The sequence below is a fragment of the Cariama cristata genome, unplaced genomic scaffold (assembly GCF_000690535.1).
Source record: "Cariama cristata isolate BGI_N322 unplaced genomic scaffold, ASM69053v1 scaffold6825, whole genome shotgun sequence".
NCBI lineage: Eukaryota > Metazoa > Chordata > Aves > Cariamiformes > Cariamidae > Cariama > Cariama cristata.
This window is the reverse complement of record NW_009619129.1, coordinates 1-16,683: the sequence shown is the minus strand read 5'-3', so window position 1 is coordinate 16,683 and position 16,683 is coordinate 1. Positions and strand designations below refer to the sequence as shown.

Below are 16,683 nucleotides of genomic sequence, written 5' to 3'. Positions count from 1 at the left end.
GCACAGCCACAGAGCAAGCGGAGCTCTCGCAGCTGCGCAGATGGGCAGCAGGGAACAGAGATATGAACAACCTTGAGCTGTTAACTCATGCACTGGTCTAATGCCGTCACAGCTAACACATTCATTGATGTTTCATTTTGGAAAATGACCTGGGCTTGATGGGAATTATGAACCATACAGCGGATGCTGGACAGAGTTAAAAAACAGTAGAAGCTCATTTGAAGACAAGTTGAGCTGCAGTGTCATGTTACCCAGACTGAATTATTTCCTGTACGTTAGAAATGTTGCTTCTGGCTACCCATGCCACAAACGTATGAGCAAGCAAATGCCTTCCTTAACATCTCATCTTTGACTTCCCCTCTCTGCAAAGTTAAAGCTCGACTCCCCCAGTGCTGCAGGCGATGCAGTCACTTCCCCTTGCGTCCCAATGAAGAACTTCCCCAAGCCTTGGTGTTCCGAGGTGTTCCAAGTGTATTTCTCTTTTCTAAGCATTTTCCCAACCTCAAGCATTGTTTCTAAAATGTTTACTAATAAGCTAATTATGCGTACTTTTCAAAGCATTTACTAATTAACTGTCCATAATTGCTGCCTCGTGTACTCTTAACCTTTGCTGATGGAAGGACAGCTTCTTGCAATATTATGCTCTTGGTTGAAGGAGATGGTCAAGAGGGCCAGGCTGAATACTGCAGCCACCAGCTGCCTGCCAGTCACTGGGCACTGGGGCTGGCTGCAGCTCCCTCTGCCCGCGCAAGGGACTTGGGCCAGCGTCTCTGCTGCTCTCTAGGAAGGATGCAGAGCTGTTTTGTTCTAGTGCCCAGCTTCCTGGAAGCACAGGAGATGGCCATGCTGCCGTAAGAGGCCTTCACTGGTTAGCTGAGCCCGCATGCCTCACCCTTTGTACTGTGGCCTGGGAACACCATCACGTTACTGCCAGTGACCCCTGGCAGGCAGTGCTCCACATGACGGGCACTGAGAGCGTGGTTCCCATGCCAAACTGTGGTCCCCTCTGCCCTTCAGGCTGGGAGCAGGGGCATCTCCTGCCATGCCTGCCTGGTATCCAGCACACACCAGGATCTGAACCTGGTTCAACTCTCCTGGCACCACCGTGGCTCTTACGAGGTCACAGTGACAACTGCATTAAATTTCCTCATTACAGTGGCCCCAGTGCCTGTTTCTGGAGACCCTCAGGGCTTGACATGGGGAGCCAAAGTCAGGAGGAAGAGCCTGACTGGGCAGCTCTGGGCTGTCTCTAATTTGCCAGCTCCTGCCTGTTTTTGGAGCCCCAGGCCCCTGTCTCCAGAAGCCTTTGCCAGCATTTGGCATGTGCCACCAGAGGGGGCTGCGAGCCACGGCAGCGGTCCCCCAAATCCTCCCCAGCCAGGGATCCCAGCCATCGCAGTGTTGCAAAGGGCTACAGAAAAACCCACTGGTATGGTCTGATTATCAGTCGGGCTTTTTTTAAAAAGTAACGTTCCTCTGGTGCAGATGTTATGACTCAGTTGAAAGGTCTTCTGCTTGCAGAGGGAGCATGAGCCCATCTGCTGCAGCCGTGGCAGAGCGTGCCTCTGCCGTGTGTGTACTGCAATGTCCCAGCACTCAACGGCAGCTCTGCCCAGCCTAATCCTCTGGCAGAGTCAGCCGAGTGCAGCCCGGGATGGCAGTCAGTGGCCAGTCTTGGGAGGGAGCTTTTAACGGTCAAAAGAGAAGCCCACCAGTGGGAGGGAGGAATGAATGGAAAAGGAGGTGGTTGGTTATAAACGCAGTGATTCACTCAGAGCTGAGGTTTCTGACTCGGATTTTCCAAGCAAGCAGTGCAGACAGAACAGCGAAACGGCAATTAGGAAGGAGTGGGCAGCTCGGCTACGTGACTGCACAAGCTGGGGGACAGCCATCCCTGTCGCACACCTATTGCAAACAGTTCAGGTCGCTCCTGGGATCACAAATAAAACCTGGCATGTACAAAGCTGCCCAGGTACTGCCATGCCATGTGGGGAGTGGAAACATCTTGCCACAGCAGCAGCAGCATGCTCTTTTCCACTGGATGCCACTTCCCTGTTCAGAGAGCAGATCCTGACGGCGCAGGGCCGCAGTGCCTGAGCAACAGCTGCACTCGCAGAACAGAGAGGAAGAAATGGCGAGCAGACAGGCTATTACAATTATTTCTGAATAGTTTGGAAGGTCTTTTATCAGAGCATCAAACTTCCCTTTTGGCTTTGCCATTACTGTTGTGGCCCCACGGCTGTGGGACAGCATGAACAACGGCCCAGGTCCCATACTCCCTGTCAAAGCGTGCCCACCCTCCTGCAACAGGGATCCCTCCTGTGCGGGTACACAAGAGCCACAACAGCAAGAGGAGGCTAATTTTCTTAAGCTAAAGTGCCTTCCCAAAGTAAGGTGCTTCCTCAGAACACATATGAAGCACACAGAGAGAGAAATATGTTCTGGGGTTTCAATTACACCAAATTACTCCCTTCATGATGGTGGTGGTGGCAGTGCAGTTACTACTTAATACAGCTGGACACAGCCGAAAAATAAAAGCCCAGATGTGCCTCCAGAAAAACAATAGCAACCAGCACCAAGCAGCCGCCCCTGGCTGCCACCTCAGGGCGTCCATCCCTGGCTCCTGCTACCCCACTCCAGGCAGGGAGGGCCGGCTGCCGAAGCTGCTCTCTGCAGCCAGCTCTCGCTCTGCCGTCCGGGTAGCACCAGGTACACAGGCCCTTTCCGGCCAGCTGCCCGGCGAGGGGAAATCACTGACCTTTCCGCAGAGGTCCCCAGGGTGCCAGGCACTGTGCAAAACACAGGAGGAAACGTGTCCTGTCCCAAAGGGAAATCTAAAGCAGATACAAGGAAGGCCAGAAAGGGCACGGTAAAAGCAAAAAGACTTTTGCAGATATTTTTGTAGCCTTTAGAATGAGTTTTAGGAATGTAAATGTTATGCTTTATGAGGGAGAAACTTTAGCCTAATAAGGTAAAACGAAACCTCGAAGGAAGAAGCAACAGATGAAGGGGTTACAGTGTTTACCTCTGGCAGCTGGAAGCTGCCCACTCCCACTCCGATAGCTGCCAGGTAACAATACTAGAGCAGGGGGAACCTTGTCTGCCCAGAGACAGAGTGCTGCCATGGGCTTCATCAGCCTGTCACCTTTGAGTGAATGTGCTCTATATTAATGATCAGATGTCAAAAGAAGGGCTCTGCCCTGAGACTGTTTCTTTGATGCTGAACTCCTGTTCCTGTTAAAATTCCCACCTGCAGCTGCAATGAGGCCTTTGTTTCTTCATAAATTACCCTCTGACACTCAGATGAGATTTATTACTAGATGGTCACTTATTAGTACTGCTTAATGCCCAAGCATTACACAGTGTTAATACTTGCCTCCTTCTGGTAGGTCACTTAAAAAAATAAAAAAATCTGCCTCCTATCAATTTCTTTCAGGCAGTGTTTATCGTGCACTGTTTTCATTTGTTTTGATATGCTTCCTGTCAAGCACTGTCCATGAAGTTCTTTCAAACCCACTACTTTGCAGTGCTGGCTCTGGGGAGCAGGCACCCAAAGCCAGCTTGGCTCCCAGCTCACACTTGTGGCCAGCAGAAGCCCAACTGCACTGTGGATGAAGGCTGTTTCACTTGCACACAGGTGGTAGCTGGGGGGATAGAGGTCCAGACAGACTTCACTTGCAGGAAAGGTTTGATGTTACTACCTGTTTTCTAGAGAGCAATGTTGCCGCAGGAGCTCAACTGAGACAGAGACCCTGACAAACCCTCCACCATTCATGTCCCACATGGAGGACCAAATCCTCCAACTCAAACCTTTCTGCTTTAACTAAAGGCTCCCTCGTGCATGTACATGCAGAAAGGGAGAGGGCGAGACCACAGAGCAGCCACTCAGAAGATTTGCCATGGTAAAGTAGAAAGCAGCAAAGGGACATCTCCAGCGCTCAGGCAGCCCCTCCAGCACACACCACCTGCAGCTCCGGACCAGACCCTGTTCTCTGACAGGCAGCAAAAGTTGTCCAAGGTGCTCAGAGCTAAAATTGACAGCTTTCTACAAGTGGAGGAAAAGCCAGGTGCCCGTGGGGATTTCTGGCTCTCTGAACAACCTGGCTTTGCTTGCCTGAGACCTTGGAGAGGCAGAAGCTGGCATCCCTCCTGCCCAGCTCAACCCCTGCCCTGCACACAACATTGCCCTGCCCAATATATATCACATACTCTGCAGACTGCGAATATAGGTCTATAAAGCTTTTATTACTGTGAAGCTGGGGCAACTACATTAGCTATGAGAAGGCTATACAGTTGAGCCTGCGCAAGCAATAATAAAATCTGATAGCAGCCATCATTCTCATGCACACCGCCAAGGCCTTGTTGTGTTCATCTATGCTCACATTACGCCTTTCTCTACCTTCTCCCCTCTCTATAACGCAGGCCTGATCCTGCAAAGTGCTAAACACCTTGCACACACAGTGACTTCAGGGAGAGTTCATGGTTCTCAAAGCTTTATTAGTCCAGGCTTTATCTGTAGGGGGTGACGAGAGCCCCAATGACATCAGTCAGCACACCTTCATTAGAGTTATAGGAGCTATGCTGATTTACGGTAGCTGAGGATCCAGCTCTACACTTCCTAACCTTCAGTACATCATCAAACCCATGCTGAATTCTTTGTTCTCCACAGGACTGATTCTACAGTCCCATAAATACTTCCCCTGTCCCTCTGTCCTTTTTGCAAACAGAGTTCCCCTCACTATATTTAACCCCCTTTTAATTAACAGGACCAACATGTCTGGCAAGACTGCTGTGTCAGGCCTGTTTTAGGAGACCTCAAGCTCCTTCACAGCTCAGGCATCCCTAGAGCTGGCTGTGGATTCCAGATTAAATACACAGGTTTATACGTCTGCTGAGACTATGTTATTAACTCAGCCTTTTATAGTGGCCTTTGATGCTATTAATTATTCTTTACTAGCTGTTAATTGTTTTTCCTGGACATCTAGTTTCCGAGTCCCTTCTTAGGAGAAAAGAAAAAAAAAGCAAACAAAACCAAACCCCCAGTTTACCAAACACAGTAGAATAAGCACTGTGGAAAGTCAGATCCAGCACAAACACCTCAGACCCCCAAGCCTCCAGCCTCACATGGCCTGAGCCTGGGTCTCCAGCCCTAGGGCTCTCTATGCCATACCTCTGTCTAACTAGACACCAGGAAATTGCTCTGCTCTCCCAGCACAGTTTAAAAGGACAGCGAGGTCACTTTGACACTGAGAAAAACAAGCTGCCTTTCAACCAAAGTCAAACTCGGGTTGAAAGCCAGTTAGCTCTTGCTTTCAGGTGATACCAGGCTCAGTCAAGATCAACCAGTTCAACGCAGAGTAGGCTCATCCTATGTGTCCAAAGAAGCATCTTATAACCACCAAGTTGGCAGAGGCACACTTGCCCCTGAAAGGTAATGAGATGCAGTGCTATGGGGGCTCAGGACGATTATTGTTTTCACATGCAAGGAAGCATGAGACCCATACCACTAGGCAAAAGCAGGAAGAGATGACTATGTACTAGAGAGGAAAAGGAAGGCTCTTACTTGCAGTCGTGCTTTTCAATTTCAAAGTGAGGGTTGAAGTTGAGGATAATCTTCTGGTTGGGTTCAGGGGCATAGATGACCCACTCGCAGTTCTGGTGGGAGGGGTAGTCATTGGGGTACCCTGGGGAGGTGATGTACCCGGCTTCCTTGGAGTTCAGACGTCCCCCGCATGGCTGAGCTGCAGAGACACAGAAGGGAACAAGGCAATGAAACAGGTTCTGGGCATCGGCTGTGCACAGCCGGTCCCTTGGAGCCACTGATAGGGGTGCTCTGATAAAGGCCATTCTCCAGGCTGTTGACATCCGTTTGGTACACTAATATCTCATATTAATCTCTGGGCAAGGACAATTATTCTACACAACAAACCTACTCCTTTTCCCCTCCACCTCCTGCCACACTTACATACCACATTTCGCACAGACCAGAAAAGAGAAATAAATGCTCTTGCCGAGGCAATTACAGAGTCATAAAGTAAGAGACAGACTGATATCAGATCATCTGGAGCCGCCTTGTTTTATCCCTTCTTTTGCCTCCTTTGCAAGCTGCTCTGTGGCAGTCTCCCACAGCTGCCTCAGGAAACACCAAAATTTGGACACCAGAAATTTGATACAGCTGCAGGAGTGCAGAAAGCTTTGCTGTTCCCAAGGAAGGAAACTGAGGCATGGCAAGGCTGATGGCAAGCCCATGCAGCCAGCGGCAGAGCTGAGGACAGCATCTGGCCCTCCTGGCCCCAGCCTGCAGCCCCACGACAGCCCTTCTCCACTTGCTGTTGCTCTCCCTCCCCAACCCTGCCTGTTGCCATGACCCCATCTTGGCAGACTGGCCTCCTGCCTCCCAAAACCTTTCAAGCTAACCCAGCCGTTAGAATTGCAGAGGGAGATAATCAGCAGCAGTGGTTTTGTGGGGCTAGCCCACAAATGGCTGGCAACAGCTGCGTGGTGAGTGGAGGAAGCACTCTCAGCTTTGGGTTAGAACAGGCCCTAGAGGGTGATTTCATCTTCAAAAAAACATTTAATTTCATGAACGCTGCAAATCAAATTTATTATTGCATTACTTGCTGGGAGGAAAATCTGCATCACAGGGTCAATTGATAACACGCTACAAATCCCAAAGTCCCCTTCTCCACGAGGCCCTTATCACATGGGTCTCACTGCCCCCCCTCCCCTGCCACTGCCCCATCCCAGCGCCACAGCCCCACAGGCCGCCACAGCTGCCCCTGGACGACAGCACTGCCTCCTCACACCCAGCAAAATGGGTAAAAAACAGCAAAATGGACAAAACCCAGCAAAATCCTAAGCCCCTCCACAGGGCAGGCTGGCAGGCATACAGGGTGACCCCAGTCCCATGTTGCAGAAAGACTTTCCCCTCTCTGACGATAAGCAATGGGGTACAACATGGGACGCAGCCCCTCGCAGGTTGTCTCCACTACAAGGCTGTCCCCACAGCCTCCCCCACAGTCCCAGAGGGCTGCGGTCCCACAGGAGGGTGCAGGTGGGCTTTCGCAGGGCCCACATTTGCACACCTTGTGATGGGGCCTGAGGCACATCCCATGCCCCTGAGGGAGCAGAAGCACAGGAGGAGCATCACCCTCAGTGCAGGAGAGTAGCCACACATCCCACACCCTGTCAGCTCTGTGGGCCAAGGGTTTCCACAGTGCTCCCCACTGCCCTGGCCCCGAGGGCTGTTCCTCTCCCTCCACAGCAGCACTCACTGCAAAGCCCCAGGACTACGCCAGGAGAAGCAAAGCAGCGCAGACTCGTGTGGGATCAACCCAATGCCGCAGGTCTGGACCACAGGGTCCACCAGGCACCGGGGGTGTCCCCTGCCAGGCTGTCACAAGTCTGCCCGCTCTCAGTGAGGACATCGGAGCCCACCTTCAAACTGCCCTCTTGCCGGAGTCAAGGCAAGCAGCAGGAGCGAGGCAAGACCCCTTGGCGGTAATGCTTCCTGGAAAAAAGCACTTTGAACAAACAACCTGCTGCCTGCACGCTGCCTGCAGAAAATACACGTGCCCTATGCAGGAACAAGGGCAGCAGGAGGGCCCTTTGTGGGGGAGCAAGGCTTCTTTACCATGAAAAAGCACTATCTCAGTTTCCCCCATGTTTTTCGTGCCCTCTAACACATTCGTTCTTCAAAATAACTTTCTTCTCACACACCCAAAGGCAGCTTTGCAGCCTTCCTTTTTTATTTTCTTAAAATAATCCTCTAAGTATCCTGAAAAATACAAGGGGAAAAATCGCAACACTGCCACGGAAGAGCCGAGAATACCAAAAAACATCTGGTTTTGTTCCACAGGAGAGCTTGCTCAACACACAAACATTTACAAACCTACGTTCTTGCACAAATCTCTTCTCTCAGCAAGGCTTATTTGCCCACACACGTGTCTATGTGGGTTTGGGTGGAGAGAGAGAGAGAGAGACATTCACGTGGAAGGAAGAAATTCAGGGACTTGTTGACATCAACGTACAAATAGACGTGTAATTCACACTTCCCTCATGTACGCACTTTCACACCTTCTCATAAAAATTCACACCTCGTTTGCACACATGTCCACCCCCTCCAGCAAAGAGAAATATTCAAGCTGCAGATTATTTTTCTTGGAAAGGGCAAAGTCTCGAAGCAATGAAAATACAGTCAATCCTTCCACACCTCGTCATCCCCTCCCCGTCTCTCCAGCTTTCACACACATGCTACCTGCTAGGCTGATACCACCAACATCACCCACCACTCAGAAGTTGCTAGCCCCTTACTCGCGCCGGATAGTATGAATACTCTGTAAGCTGTTGCAACCTAACCAGTTGGAGGTGAACTGCAATGTGAACAGGGGTGTCAGGCAGCAGCTTTCTCTGGCTCTTCCCTGACAAATGAACTCAGGAGCAGAAACCCAGGTTTACCCTGATCTTAAAACTTCTCCCTTGCCCTGCAAAGCCATCGCAGGGCAGCGGGCCCGAATTAAGGAAATCCCTGGGCTTGATCCTGATTTTAGGTCAGCTTGGTGCCCAAGTTAAACTGCTGGTGCTGGTGAGGACAGCCTGAGTAAGAGGGGCTTGAGGCCCAGCTCTCTGCAGCAAAATGGGACAAGCAGGTGAAACCACTGAGCGGACCAGAGCACCAACCATATCCCTCAGGTGTTCAGATACCACCAGGAAAATTTTACCATCTTTCCGCAGCAGGAAAAACCTTCCACCTGCAGGAAAGCTTATCTGTGTCTGTCAGAGGAACAGATTTTGTCCTCTCATTCATCTCCTCCCCAAGAAGGTCCCGAGAAATGAAGGGGGCTACTTCAGCACAGCGCTGCCTTGTCCACATACAGCACCAGGCCACGTGGTGGGCAGTAGCATACCAGGTAAACTGGGGCTTCTTAGAGTTATCTGAAGAGGCAAAACGACTTTCATATCTTCATAATGGCTTTCTCAGGCTTTTTCCTCTTTTGATTCACTGGTATATAGCAGATAAACACCTGCAGCAACAACAAAAAACATCTATCACTGTGCCCACTGATGGGCAAAGGGTTTGCCTCAGCAGACATACCAACCACTGGCTTTCTGTATAAAATCAGGCCTGTTTTGTACACAGTAGAGGGTCAAGCTTCTACATAAATGTGTCCTTTCAAACTGATGCATTGAATCCATGCAAAAACTTAAAAAATAAAAAAAGGGAAAAAAAAAAAAAGGTGAGTGGCATGGCTGCTGCCCATGCTGTATGCTTTGGAAGCAAGATGTGCTCTACAGCTAATGGGCTCTGGCAGCTTTTGCCAGCCTTGAATTCAATTAATAAAATTAAAATTAAATTCTGAAGTATAAGCCAAGTCTGCCAGGTGCGTGGGACATCCCATTGCTCAGTAAGCAAAACGCAGGCGTTAAAAACAAACTGCTGGGGCCTCTACCAGCCCACACAGTGGAGAGGCCAGTGGAGTACTGTGCCGACAGCGAGGCCACAGGAGAGCAGCAGGCTCCTCAGTGAAGGCTACAGAGGTTGACATTCCCTGGCAGTGTTGGAGCAGGCTGTGTTCAGGATGGGAAATCCCCAGGCACCCTCCCTCGTTAAGGCCCACCACATGACTTACATTATCCCAGCAACCCTCTCCTTGCAGGACCACCCCAACAGGGGAACTACACCAGAGGACGACAACCAAGTCATAGGGATGGGAAAAGAAGACCTGGAGAAGCTCACGAGGGCAGACTCTTGCAAATGCTGCAGTATATGGCGGGCAACTCCAAAGTTTCCCACAGAGATGGGTATCAGCAGCTGAGCTCCTTACCCTTTGTGAGGGGCAGACCCCTCTTTCCCTGCCCTGACTTGCTGGAGACATCCAGGCTGATGAAGTCTCCCCCTGCCTCCCCTCAGCTGTAACAAGCAATCCTCACTCAGGGGACCCAAAAATAACAGGCAGGGCCCGGGAACCTGCACCCACACTTGGTGTTTTTCAGCTCTGCAGCTCATCAGCACATGCTGAAACCTTAGGCTGGGAGCAGAGCATCCTCCTACTTAATTTCCTGCCGATTAAACCCCTCTGGATTTCCCTCACCCCAGGAGGGCAGGGCTCACTGTTATTGTTGGACCTTCAACACAGAAACTAAAGCCAACTCTGCCTGTAACAAAAATAATCATCACCAGAGAGGCCCATTTCACAACAAACACATACTACAGCCTCTCAGAGCTTGTAGTGTCCAGCAGAAAACTATCATGTGTTTTGATCTGCTGGGTTGAGTTTGCTTTGGGGATGTAGTTCAGGGCTGTGCACAAAATTTAAGGCATTCTTGTTGCCTTAGAGGCAAGCAGCAGCATTGCTGACTGTGCTGCTCAGAAAGAGCTGCCTTTGAGGGTAGCAAGGGAGCAAGGGAGAGGGATCCCAGGAGTTTCACAGCAGAAGGATGCACCGCCTAGCCTTGTCACTTATTTCTTTTCCTCACGAGGCCCTCACAACCCAGCTCCACAGTCTCATCCAACCACCACAGAAGATTTCTACGTCTGAGGATTCAGTGCTGGGCAGAGGAGCTTTGCCCTGCCAACCTTCCAACAGCGTAGCAAAATACAGGTCCTGGCACGCCTGACCTACTGCTCTCAGAGGTGCTGAACTCGGCGCGAGCCCTTGTGCAGCAAATCCTGTGTTTCAGTCCCATTAGAGTCAAACAGCTCTTCAAGAAGCAAAGTTTTTCAAGGTCAATGTGCAAAGGTCCATGTGCGTCCAAGCACTTTGCCAAACCCTGGCATGGAGGGGACAAACAGATCTTTTCTGCCAAGGACTCATGACCTTTAAGGTTCATTCTGCCTCATTTCCCAGGCTCTGGCCATGGGGGAGAGTCTGGGCACAGCTAACGTGGCAGGGGCTCTCACCCCAAACTGTACGGTGCAACTGTCGCATCAGGCAGGAACACAAACTCTTGGATTTAAACAATACAGCTTAGCCATTGGCCAAGGAGAGACACATTAGCACAGCGGAAGCTAATAAGATTAGATAATTTATCCTCAGTAGCATAGATCATTTTAGCAGAAGTATGTTTGCTTTGGATTGTAAGATAAAGCTTCAAAGGCTTCCTGAACAAATTAATGGACAAACACACCCAATCAACAGAAAGCACTTACACGCACGTTTCATCCCAGAGTGGTACCCACATCCACGTCTTGGGATTTCACACAACCAGGGAAAGTCCCCTGAACATTTCGTCAGGACCTTTACCAGTTTAACTAAAATTTCACTTAAAAGTAGAGGGACAGCAAAGCAGAATTTAAAGATTGCTTTTGTGATCTGAACTAGGATTTGTTTGATTCAAAGTGTCTCAAGCCTGTCACAAGACAGGCTCATAAAAACACTGTCTGGGCTTAAGCAAGAAAGGAACGCACCAATCCATCAGTTGAGGAATGCAGCCGTTTGACCACTTCCTAAAGCAACTGGGGAGGGATGCAATATATTCACTTTATAGTGCTGGACAGTAGTGAGAGGGGAATGCCGGAAAGCTCAGCAAATGGAACATTTTAGCTGTAAGCCTTTGCAAAAAGAGATCATTTTAAATTATTTTTAAATAAGAAGGGAGTGTTGGAGGGAGGAAGAGAGAGAAGGAGATTTGTGATACCTGCACTTTATTTGCCATGTTAATCCACAGAAGAATTAAGTGGAAACCTGAAATAGAGACTTTCTCAAGCTTCACCATGGAAAATGAGAGGGCCAAATCCTGCATGCAAATCCAGGTAATTTGCTTTGAAATCACTGGAGTTCAGCTGATTTCCACCCCTGCGGTTCTGGATAGCCACCTTCCAGGGGCTGGCATCGCTTTGTACCACTTGAATCAGTGGCAACCTTGACCCTTAAATGTTGCCACTTTGGGGTTTTGGTGGTTCCCTCCCCAACCTTGTATCTTTGATGAGATTTTATATCCTGGTTTTACATGGTGCCACCTCCACTCACTTTGTTATTTGTCATCTTATATCACAGGCAAATGCAATTCCAACAGGGCAACTGGCTTAATAGTGTTAGTCTTTATATAGATATGTGTGCACATAATTCTCCTGGCTTGCCTGCGAATGTAATCGGTGGGTCTGGAATTACAACTCCTGCCTACTCCAGTAATCATTCCAGAAGGCATGTGAGTGTGTGCGTGCACGTGCGAGGGGGGATAATTGCTTATTGAACTTGCAGGAATAATGCCTATTTCTTCTGCTTCTGTGTTAGCTTCCCAAGGGTTTAAGTCTCACGGAAACACACCGCCATCTCCCAGGAATAGGCGGCAGCTTTAGGAGACCTTCAAGCTGTAGATCGGGCAGTTTCTGGGGAAACCTAACTGGTACCGCAGGCAGGGAAATGGAGACTCGGGGAAGCTTGAAGGCTCATAGCAGAGGCAGAAATAAAGCAGAGGCTTCCTGCGTGGCAGCCTGCCACTCTACCTATAGGCTACACTAGGAAATAATATGAGGACGAAACAATTTGCTGAGCCACCCCCATGAATGCTATCAATAACAGGCTGGTTCGAAGGCCACGGAGGAAAAGGAAGAAACATTTCTAATTCCACATATTGAAGAAAGAGCCACGGATTGACCTAGGATTCCTCTCTAAAGAGCTTCAGGCTTGATGAAAGGTGTTCAATGCCTCTGAAATACTAATTAGTATTGTTATTACGACAATTCCAAGAAGGAAAAAAAAAAACCCTGTCTTGTCTCTCATCTCCCCCTGCACACTTCCAGCTTCCTCACACCTTTTGAGCCCATCTGTCAGGGTCCGTTCCGAAACTGAATCCTGGCTTTCTCCACCAGGCAGTTTATTCCTGCCTCTTCCCAAAGCGGCTGGCAGAGCCTCTCCAAATCCCACAACACCCCTGGCTCAGCCCTCCCTCCGAGGGGCCCTGTTGGAGCCACAGAGCAAAACTCGGTACCTTGGCAGTAGGCAGCCCCACAGATGTGATGGGACGGGACGGGATGCTGTGCCTCCAGAGCCGCCTGCGGAGAGGCCCCGTTGCAGCTCCCTCCGCACACGCTGCTGAGCAGCGGCGGCTTCAGCCTTTACGACAGCTTGTTCAAATCCAGCTACTGCTGAGCCTCACTACTAGTACCGAAGTTATTACACATTCTGGCGAGTGTCTTAAACACATTGTTTCCTGTTGAGCACATATTCAGCAGTGAAACAGAAAGAGAGGAAAGCGGGAGCGAGCCTGGGGGTGTGCACGAGAGAGTAAGTTGCAGACAGGCTCTGGGCGTGCAAGGGAGAGTGCGGGGAAGGGAAGGACGCAGGGCGTGTGTGGCAGGCAGCAAGGTGCAGGGAACCGGAGGGGCTCTGTGCATAAGAGAAAAGGTAGAGATTTGTGTGCTTGTGAAGAGAGAGGAGGAACCAGGGAGACAGTAAGTGTATGTGTCTACATGCACCAGGGGTTGGGGTTTTCCTCCCTCCTCTCCCCACAGGCATCCCCTAAAAACCAGGGTCCAAAGGAGCTTTTCAACAAAACATATGTAGAGTGAAAGGACAGTGTCCTTTTGGCTTCACCATCTTCCTAAGAGGGACATAGAGAAAGGCAAGCATTCAAGCCCCACACAGACAGCACTTCACAGCTAGGGGTGACCCACCAGAACAGCTGGGGCAGATGTCTTGCATTGTCTCAACTGCATGGGGAGAAATCAGGGCAGGTTTGAAAGACCCGGAGCCCAGCACTTCTTCTCTGGAGCCCATTTTCTTTGATTCATCAAGTATGAAGAGAGGGGGAGAAGCATTCAGACAGTCTCTGCAGCCATCCATCCCTGCAAGTAATACTTCGGGCTATTCTGCATGCCAACTCACTGCCTGTACCCCTTTGCCCAATCTGTTTGGGAAGAGGCTGCCTCACGAAGGCTATGGTTGAGGCCTCAGCCCTCCAGTGTTACCCCAGCCGTCCTCCCCCATGGGATCCACGGGCACCGCTCTCATGTAGAAACGGTTACAGATCCAAGTTGTGATTTTGAGTGCTTGGCCCTGTGCCTGCCGACCCCGTGCTGACAAACCTCTCCTCGGTGTCTGCGCTTGTGTCTTTTCACTGCACAGGCATCAAGCCTGGCTCAGGATCCGGCCTTCTGAGACTGCGATTTGGCTCAGGCAGGGAGAAGGCTGACCCTTTGATTCTGAGTATGATTAAAACCATGCTACTGTAGCGCTAAGCCGTGTGCAACACTGCTAGCAACAGCCCTGATTTATGTTGTTGCTAGTATTGCGGTTTCCACCAGGGTGTAGACAGGGATTTCAAAAATAGCCCAGCTACCTCTTTGTCTGTGTGTGTATTATAATTAGAAATGTGTCAAAGGGCTGTTACAGAGTGAGGGTAGAGCTGGAAACGTTCACACCCCGTTTCTGCCCCCACTGCCATGCCGACACCATCAGCCCCAGCTTGGGTGTATGCAGGCACATCAGCTCTCCACACTTCCCAGATTAGACAACTGTATTCCCGAGACCCCATGGGGACGCGGTGGCGGTGACTTCACCGCACAATGGAGAGCAAGTTTAGCAGCTTCCAGTTTGCTCTCAGGCTGCCGCAATCTGCCCCCACCATCGTGGCTAAATGCTGACTTTTTCTATTTTGATTTCAGATAGGATCACGGGTCTCAGATATATACGATTTATTTTCCTAGCACAGCTGGTCTGTCAGAGGTCATATAATTTGGCAGCGATCCCAGTGTTTAAAAATTAATTTTTCCTTATTAATACAACTGGGGGTCCCACAGGATAGGATCCCAGCCTTATCTGAACCTGACAGCTTCCTAAACCCCACGAAGGATGCTTTCTCCTCTCAGGCTATCTGCACTACAAGGCCACCATGTCCTGGAGCCCGATGGCACTGGAGGTTTGTGCTAGGAAACCAACCCACCCGCCTGCCCGGACAGGCATGCTGCTGGGACGGGGAGCGTTGCCTTCTCTGGCCCAGCAAAGCGCATTGCTTTCTCATTTTAACCTCCTAAGCTACGCATGAGGTACCAAACACAGAGTAAATGCTGGGAAGGGGGCTGGGAGGGAGAAGGAGCAGGGCAGGGAGATGGGAAGTGCCTCCGTGGAGCTCCCTGGGACCAGTATGCCTGCCTGTCACTCCAGACACCACACACCATGATTTTTCTGCAGCAGGAAAGTTAGGAAAACAAAATGCAGCATCCTAACCTGGGTCAGAGTCCCCCACTGAGCTTGTATCAGTTGTTTGCAGCGATGCTCCTGACAACTGTCTGATTTCTAGGCTAAAAAAGCTTTTGTTCCCAGTAAGAGCCGAGTTAACAGTACAACGGGCAAAAGGCATTATGCTCAACGCTTGCGTGGGGGTGTGTGTGCATGTTTGTATGTGTGCGGCCGTGTGCCTGCTTGGCAGCAATTTGTTTTGGTCCCCTTTCCCACCTTGCTACATCTCCTAAGTCATTACTAAAAATACTAGCTTTTAAGCAAAGTATTTGGAAGGCTTTAAGAGCGAGCTTTGCTCAGAGCTGCATAAACATGATCTAAACGGCTCAGTACTTGGGTCACTCAAATCTGTTACTTTCTTACTTGATTGCTTTTTAGGGGAAGATGAAAAACACACAGCCATCCAGCCTTCAGATTTATCTTCCAGGGTCTCCCACCCACTCCCCTCCGTGGTTATCTCAGGGTTTGCTTGGCTACATACAAATTGGCAGCTGCACTGTTTATCTCTTACTGTAGAAATATTGCACCAGGCTTTTTTCCATGCGGATTATCATATTATTGTCTATTAAAAACATCTCCCCTCTCTACTAACCTCCCTTAGGGAGACTTAAGAGGGACCTTCGTAATGGGCGAAGGCTTTCAGATACACCAGACTGAAACATAAATCCATCTACCTCTGGCATGTTTTTCTTACTAGGCTGGCTAATTTACTGGAGCTGAGCATAGCCTGACAGAGGTTCACGTCCCGTTACTCCATACCTTCGCTCCCTGGGCTAGCAATAAAGTCATTGGACCGGGTTTGCAGGACCGTAACAATGTCTCGGCAAACAGCCACTGGTGTCAGCCGCCGGGAGACAACTTCCTTGCTGGCTCCAACACCATGTGATGCTCTGCTTAGCCGGGAAAACCCCTCGTTCAAATAAACATTTCTTACAGCGACTGAATGGCCTCAGAGACACAGTTGGCTCATAACCCCCTTCCCAGTTAGAAGTCCTGATCCCAAGCCCACTCCAGGATAGAAGGAAGTGCACACACAGACACAAGCACACGCTCAGCAGCCACAGGGATGGAAGCCAGGCTGGCCAGCGCACCCTCAAGGAGCGAGACTCCGACCTGCCTGCAGCACAATACCCGCTCCAGGAGACCAGACACTGCCTCTGCAACAGGGACCATCTGAAAAGACTGTTGCGCTCAGCAGGGGCCTCCCAGGACTTCGCCCTTTCTCTTCACCCCATCGAGTGCCTATTCATTTGTTTTCCTATTTGAACAAAAGATGGGATTTTTTTCTTTCCTTTATAACCATAAGGAAGGAGGCGATGCCAACCGGCAACTGAATGTACATAAAGCGTGTTTCCCGGGAATATCTGTGCTTCACTGCTGCAAAAAAGAGGGGCTTTCTGAGGCAGCAGAGCCTCTCGCATTTCCCTTTTCAAGGGGGAGCTGCTGGCCATGCCGCTCCGGGGCAGGGGGAAAGGCAGGGACCGACTCAGGCACACCGCGCCTT

The 16,683-nt window shown here is 50.2% G+C and overlaps 1 protein-coding gene across 1 annotated transcript in view; it reads right to left on the bottom strand.

Moving 5' to 3' along the window:
- NRP2 (neuropilin 2) overlaps nucleotides 1-5,741 on the bottom strand; it is a gene marked incomplete at its 5' end in the record, with an annotated part of 26,187 nt that extends 20,446 nt beyond the window's left edge. The window contains one exon of the mRNA XM_009701110.1: nucleotides 5,564-5,741. Coding sequence (XP_009699412.1) covers nucleotides 5,564-5,741 — 178 coding nt within the window. The remainder of the gene's footprint in view (nucleotides 1-5,563) is intronic.
- Nucleotides 5,742-16,683: the final 10,942 nt, after the last annotated feature.